The sequence below is a fragment of the Mandrillus leucophaeus genome, unplaced genomic scaffold (genome assembly GCF_000951045.1).
Source record: "Mandrillus leucophaeus isolate KB7577 unplaced genomic scaffold, Mleu.le_1.0 Scaffold420, whole genome shotgun sequence".
In the NCBI taxonomy this organism is placed as follows: domain Eukaryota; kingdom Metazoa; phylum Chordata; class Mammalia; order Primates; family Cercopithecidae; genus Mandrillus; species Mandrillus leucophaeus.
In genome coordinates this window covers 1,372,215-1,379,189 of record NW_012104477.1, presented here as the reverse complement: position 1 = coordinate 1,379,189, position 6,975 = coordinate 1,372,215, and the positions used below count along the sequence as shown (strand labels likewise).

At 37.0% G+C, this 6,975-nt stretch overlaps 1 protein-coding gene across 1 annotated transcript in view; it reads left to right on the top strand.

Moving 5' to 3' along the window:
- NUCB2 (nucleobindin 2) overlaps window positions 1-6,975 on the top strand; it is a 92,245-nt gene that overhangs the window by 73,495 nt on the left and 11,775 nt on the right. Inside the window, exon 12 of the mRNA XM_011992949.1 lies at window positions 2,195-2,284. Within this exon, the coding sequence (XP_011848339.1) occupies window positions 2,195-2,284 (90 nt within the window). The remainder of the gene's footprint in view (window positions 1-2,194; window positions 2,285-6,975) is intronic.

The window sequence follows — 6,975 nt, the reverse complement described above, 5'->3', positions numbered from 1 at the left end:
GAGGTCAGAAGCTCGAGACCAGCCTGGCAAACATGGTGAAACCCCGTGTCTACTAAAAATACAAAGATTAGCCGGGTGTGGTGCTGTATACCTATAATCCCAGCTACTTAGGAGGCTGAAGCATGAGAATCTCTTGGACCCAGCAGGCAGAGTTTGCGGTGAGCCAAGATTACACCACTGTACTCTAGCCTGGGTTACACAGCAAGACTTCATCTCAAAACCAAACCAAACCACACCACACCACACCAAACCAAACCAAACCCTTTTTTCAGTACTGAAAAACAAAGACAAAAAACAACCTCTGGTTACTGCCTCATTTCTCTGTTTCTCTTCAAAGAGTTGTCTATTCTTCTTCTTCCTGTTAATTCTTCACCTTTCCTTTTCGTCTTAATCTGTGCTGTAGCCTCAATCATTCCATTTAAAAATCCTCCCATTGGATGACCTCTATCTTGTCAAGTCCAGTGGTCTCATCTTACTTGACCCCTTGGCAACATTTGATACAGTTGATGCCTCCCTCTTTCTTGAAATGGTTTCTTCACTTTTGGGAAACCACACCTCCTCAATTTCTTCATACCCCACTCTCTCTTCTTTGCTGGCTCTTCTTCCTGTTTCCAAGTTCTACATGTTGCATTGCCCTGCTCCTATCCCTTGGCCATGTTCTTCTTTCTAGCTTCATTCTCTCCTTAGGTGGTAGTGTGGAGTCCCATGTCTCTATATATGCTCTATATCTGCATGTATGCTGGTGAGTTCAATTATTTTATCTTCAGCTGTCTCCTTTCTCTGAGTTCCAGGGTTGTATCTGCTTGACAGTTCTCCTTGTGTTTAACTCACATCTTCTTCAAACCCAGATCTGTTCCTTCCTCAGCCTTTTTCATTTCAACAAATTAATCATAATTCATCTAGTTGCTCAGGCTAAGTCATCCTTAACTTCTTTCCTCATATCCTGCATTTCCTCTATAAGTTCTATTTGATCTATCTTTCAAACAGATCCAGAATTTGACCACTTCCCCCCACTTCCACTACTATTTAATACCAATCAAGTCCAAGCAAGTCTCCTAACTGGCATCTCTGCTTCTGTTCCTTACCCCACTGCAGACTCTTCTTCATAAGTAGGCAGAGTAAGCTCTTAAAAGCATAAATCAGATCATGTGCTCTCTTGCATAGGAATACTTCAATGGCTTGCAGTTTCCCTTATAATATGATCCCAAATCCCTCCTATTTCCGAAAGATTTGTGACTTCATCCTTGCCTTGCGCTGTGTGACTCTCTCTCTTCTGGCCACACTGGCCTTCTGATGTTTACCTCTCATCAAGCTTGTTCCCATTTTAGAGCATTTGGACTTAATATTTCTTTTTTCTGGAATACTCCTTTTTAGATCATCACAAGGTCTTACTTCCACTGAGTCTGTGCTGAGATGTCCATGGTCCATCTAATGGCTACCCTCATTTAAATATTTGCCTTTCTCTGTAGTTCTTGCTCTGCCTCTCCTCCCTCTAAGCCAAAAACTCTGATATAGGCATCATATGCAGGGTAACTGAATCCCACTATTTTGCTTCAGTAACTTTCATCTGAATTTTTAAACTGTAAATGCTAAATTGGGATGTCTGTTGACTGCTGACATCCCAACTATCAAGTGAATTTCTTTGACCATTATACAGTACACCTTTGTAACGAAATTTGCCACAGGCTGTAACAGCTATGCAAGAGGATTTGGAGAGGTTGTCAGCTTTAGTTTTGATTTAGGTAATTGTGTTTTTTTAAGAAAAAGTGTTGAGAGCATTTTAGTTTAACCTCCTTTACTCTTGGCTAAAACTGTCCTCTTTCTAGAATGGTTCTTTTTCTTACTGAAGAACTTGGCTTCAAGAGGGATTATACATATTATGGTAAAGTACGAAGACGATACCAGTCAACCACTCAGATCAGCTGACTGAAACTTAGTGGTTTTAGGGGCATTAGGTATATAGATATCTCATATTTTCCAATTTGAATTATATAGAAGAGAAAGATATTTATTTTGTAATTCTAGTATAATGTTGAGTGCTCTGTTATTTTTTTTCCTCCAGTTTCTGTGGATGTTAGGTGAGTCCTAATTTCTGTATGTTTATGTAGTGGCTTCTATTACAAGACAGTTGATAGTGTCTAAATAATATGAGAAAGATTTACTTTGTATTATGTATACATTTTCTTTTAATCAGGTTGATACTAACAAAGACAGATTGGTGACTCTGGAGGAGTTTTTGAAAGCCACAGAAAAAAAAGAATTCTTGGAGCCGGATAGCTGGGAGGTAATAGAACCTACTCTATATGAGATGTATGGTTCAACAAATTCTGCGTCAGTCTATTGTACTTTTAACTTTTATTCCCCATTATGTTTGCATGTATAGTCTTACTATCTTGGGTTTTTTGTATAAATGTCACTATAAAATAATGAACTTGATTTCTTGGAAAGCTTGTAGCAATTTATTTCTTGTTTATAATCACACTGCATAAAATTAGAAGTCTTTTAAAAATTATACTTTTTTTCAAAGTATAAAATAGGATTCATTATTGAAAATTAGAAATATAGATACATTGAAAGAATAAATTAGAATTCACCTATAATTTTACTGCTCAGAGGTAGATTCTCAGGTTATGCATTGTATTATGTTAATTTGGAATAGTATGCAGTTTGTATATATAGTATATTCACATATAGCATACAGTATGTAAACAATGTATTGTCTCATTTTAAATTCACATATATACATATATTCATATTTATTTATTTATTTATTTATTTTTGAGATAGAGTCTTGCTCTGTCACCCAGGCTGGAGTGCAGTGGCACTACCTCGGCTCACTGCAACCTCCGCCTCCCGGGTTCAAGCAATTCTTTGCCTCAGCCTCCCAAGTAACTGGGATTACAGGTGCCTGCCACCACACCTGGCTAATTTTTGTATTTTTAGTAGAGACGGGGTTTCACCATTTGGCCAGGCTGATCTTGAACTCCTGACCTCATGATCCGCCCACCTCGGCCTCCCAAAGTGCTGGGATTACAGGCGTGAGCCACTGCATCAGGCCAGTCATATTTATGTATTTTTTAAAATGGCTTCATGCTGTATAAATGACTTTGTATGTTGATGAAATACTTTTTAAAAATTTAACAATATTTCACAAACTTTTTAAATATCATTCTTCAAAAACATGATTTTTAAAATGGCTACCTAACATGCAGTTATATGGCTGTAGCATAATTTATATATCCATTTCTCCAGATTTAGACATTTTGGGTAAATTCCAGTATTTTACTGTAATGACACTATGATAACTATCCATTTCTCCGCACATTTTTGGGCAATCTATAATGATTTCCCTGGGATTAACTCCCAGGAATAGAACTATTCTTAAGATTTATGAACAGTTTTTTAAATTTCTCAGTATATCTTGGCAGATTGCTCCAGAAAAGTATATCAACTTGTAACACAGTCAACTGTGTTTGAATGAATGCTTAGACAACTTGAAAAGAATAGTTGAGAGGCACCAACCAAAATGGATGGAAGAAAGAACATAGTCTTTTTCTACATAAAAACTGAAAAGATTACTGTTTAAATTAAAATTTTAATTGTCCAGAAAATTGTTTGAGAAAGGGTGAACAGCTATTGTAGTTTACCCAGGACTAAGGAATTTCCAAGGATGTGGAACTTTTCATTGCTAAAACCAGACATTTTTGGGCAAATTGGGACAGTTGGCCCCTTTAGTTTGACATCAGAAAAGTCAACCTCTTTTTGTATTGGTTTTTTGTCTTAACGTTTGAAATGTTTCTTGCCTTTGGTGAAGAAGAAGAATGCTAAAATTATTTGTATATACATTCCCTTTAGTGTGTCTGGTAGACTAGAAGATCAATAGATAATTACATACTTAACATTTTGACGTAATTTCAGATTTACAAGAGTTGCAGGAATAGACAGGAAATCCCTGAATACATTTCAACCAGATTTAACTATGTTTGCTTTATCTTTCTCTCTTTTTCCTTCCTATTTTTAATCTCTATGTGTGTATATATATAACATATAATTATGTTGTAATGTATGTACGTATGTATATGTATGTATATATAAAAACATATGTATATATGTACATATATATAAAGTTTTGAATTGCTCGAGAGTAAATTACACATCATGCCACTTTAACCTAACATACTTGAGTGTTTATTTTTTGCAAACAAGGATTTACCTTATATAATTACAGTAAAATTATCAATACTACACACATGGTACTCTTCTCCGATCTCTAGACTTAGTGAGATTTTGTCAATTTTCCCAACAATATCCTTTATAACAAAAGAAAATCCAAGATGATAGACTGAATTCAGTTGTAATGTCTTTCTAGTCTCCTTCAATCTGAAACGATTTTTCAAGAGGACAGACTATTATGTTGTACAGTGTCCCTTGAATACCACAGAAGAGATGCTCAGTGTATCCTATTAGAAGGCACATGTTGAGGATCCCCATAACTGGTAATGGTAGCTTTAATCATTTTGCTAAGGTGGTGTCTACCAGATTTTTTGACGTAAAGTTATTATTTTACCTTTCGTATTTTAAAAAGTATCTTGTCTAGCCCACCATAGTGAAAGAATCAGAAGTCAGTTTTTGTTTTTTTATTTTATAAATACAGACCGGGTCTCACTATATTGCCCAGGCTAGTCCCGAACTCCTGAGCTCAAGGAATCCTCCTGCCTCAGCCTCCCCAAAATGTGTGAACCACTGTGCCTGGAAAGAAGTCAGCCTTTTTTTTTTTTTTTTTTTTTTAAATAATTTTAGGAAAAGTAAAGACAGGTTCTCGCTCTGTCACTCAGGCTGGAGTACAGTGGTGTGATCTTAGCTCACTGCAACCTCTGCCCCCACCCCCTTCAACCCACCCCGGCTCAAGTGATCCTCCCACCTCAGCCTCCTGAGTAGCTGAGACCACAGGCATGCACCACCATGCCTGGATCTTTCTTTTTTTTTTTTGTATTTTTAATAGAGGCAGGATCTTGCCGTGTTGCCCAGGCTGGTCTTGAACTCCTGAGCTCAAGCAATCTGCCCGCCTTGGCCTCCCAAAATACTGGGATTACAGATGTGAGTACTGTACCCAGACAGAAGTCAGCTTAAAAAAAAAAAAATTCATTCAACATCATATCAAAAATCTTTTCACGTAATATTTGTAAGCCTTATTTTAAAAGCTATGGAGGCATATAAACATTTTTTCAGGGTCAGACATTTAGATTATTTCATTTTTTAATGCTATTTTAAAAAGAAAATGCTGCTACAAATACATTTTTGTATAAAGCTTTTTATGTGATTAGGGTTGTTTTATAGGGTAGATTCTCAGTGTAGCATTACCAGGACCCAGGGAATATTTTTAAGGCTTTTAAGGCTTGAACATCCTGATATACTGAAAGCAAGGAAGTCCCTAAAGAATGATACAGACATGTCACAAAGACACAAAAGTCAGTTTGAAGAAACTCCCACTGGCCAAATCTGGGACAATTTGAACATGGAAATAATGATGATAAGGATTAGAACTTATTGAATAAAACAAGAAGACACGAGTCTACACTGATATAAGTAGAGGGATAGAGAAGGGCGAATTCTTCTGCAAAATTGCTTTTCAAAAGACTTATACCAATTTATAAATCCACCGTTAAAAATATGTGCACTCTTTAAACATATCAGAGCTGAGCATGGTGGTGCCCACCTGTAGGCCCAGCTACTTAGGAGGCAGGAGGACAGCTTGAGCCCAGGAGTTTGATACCAGTCTGGGCAATGTAATGAGACCCTGTCTGTAAAAATAAAAAAATTTTAAAAAGTACTTCGAGAATATGTGAATGTATTATGATGTCCATTGATGATTCTAGCTAGAATTATTACTGTGATGGTAGACAAATGGAGATTTTCTAACCTGATCATCCCTTCTACATTTGTTAGTTGGCTTTCTACTGTAATGAAAAGCTATTCCTTCCCCCTTGACCTTCTATTTATATTGGTGTAGACTCGTTGTTTCTTTTATTCAATAAGCTCTAATCTTTACCATCATTGTTTCCATACTCAAATTGTCTCAGACTTGGCCAGTGAGAGTTTCTTCAGACTGGCTTTTGTGTCCTTCTGACATGTCCAAATCATTCTTTGGAGACTTTCTTACTTTTAGTATATCAGGATGTTCAAGACTTACCTTATCCTTTCCCTGACCCAACCCAGAGTGACCCATTTTTCTGAGGAGCCCTGGTTCCTTTTAGTGGAGATCGATACTGCAGACCAAGATCTGGGCTCTGGATGTTCTCCTTGCTACTGCAGTGTCATTGCTTCCAAGGTCTTGTCAGATGACAGAGCTGGGGAATTAAAATAATATGTATATAATATGGATGTGTATATGTACACACATGCATGCACACATACACACATATACACACCTATATAATATTCATTTCTACATATCTATCAATATGTATTAAAACTCATGAATTTACACTGATATCTCCAATTGCAATCCAACACCTCTGACTTCTTTTTTTTTCATTTTAATTTTTTAAAGTTCAGGGGTATGTGTGCAGGTTTATTATATAGTTTATATATATAAACTTGTGTCATGGAGTTTTGTTTTACAGATTATTTTATTACCCAGGTATTAAGCCCTCATACCCATTAGTTATTTTTCCTGATCCTCCTCCTCCTCCTGCCCTCTATCTTCCCATAGGCCCCAGTGTGTGTTGTTCCTCTCTATGTGTCCATGTGTTTATCATTATTTAGCTCCCACTTGTAAGTGAGAACATGCAGTATTTGGTTTTCTTTTTTTTTTTTTTTCTTTTTTTTTCTTTTTTTTTTTGAGACGGAGTCTCGCTCTGTCGCCTGGGCTGGAGTGCAGTGGCTGGATCTCAGCGCACTACAAGCTCCGCCTCCTGGGTTCACGCCATTCTCCTGCCTCAGCCTCCCGAGTAGCTGGGACTACAGGCGCCCGCC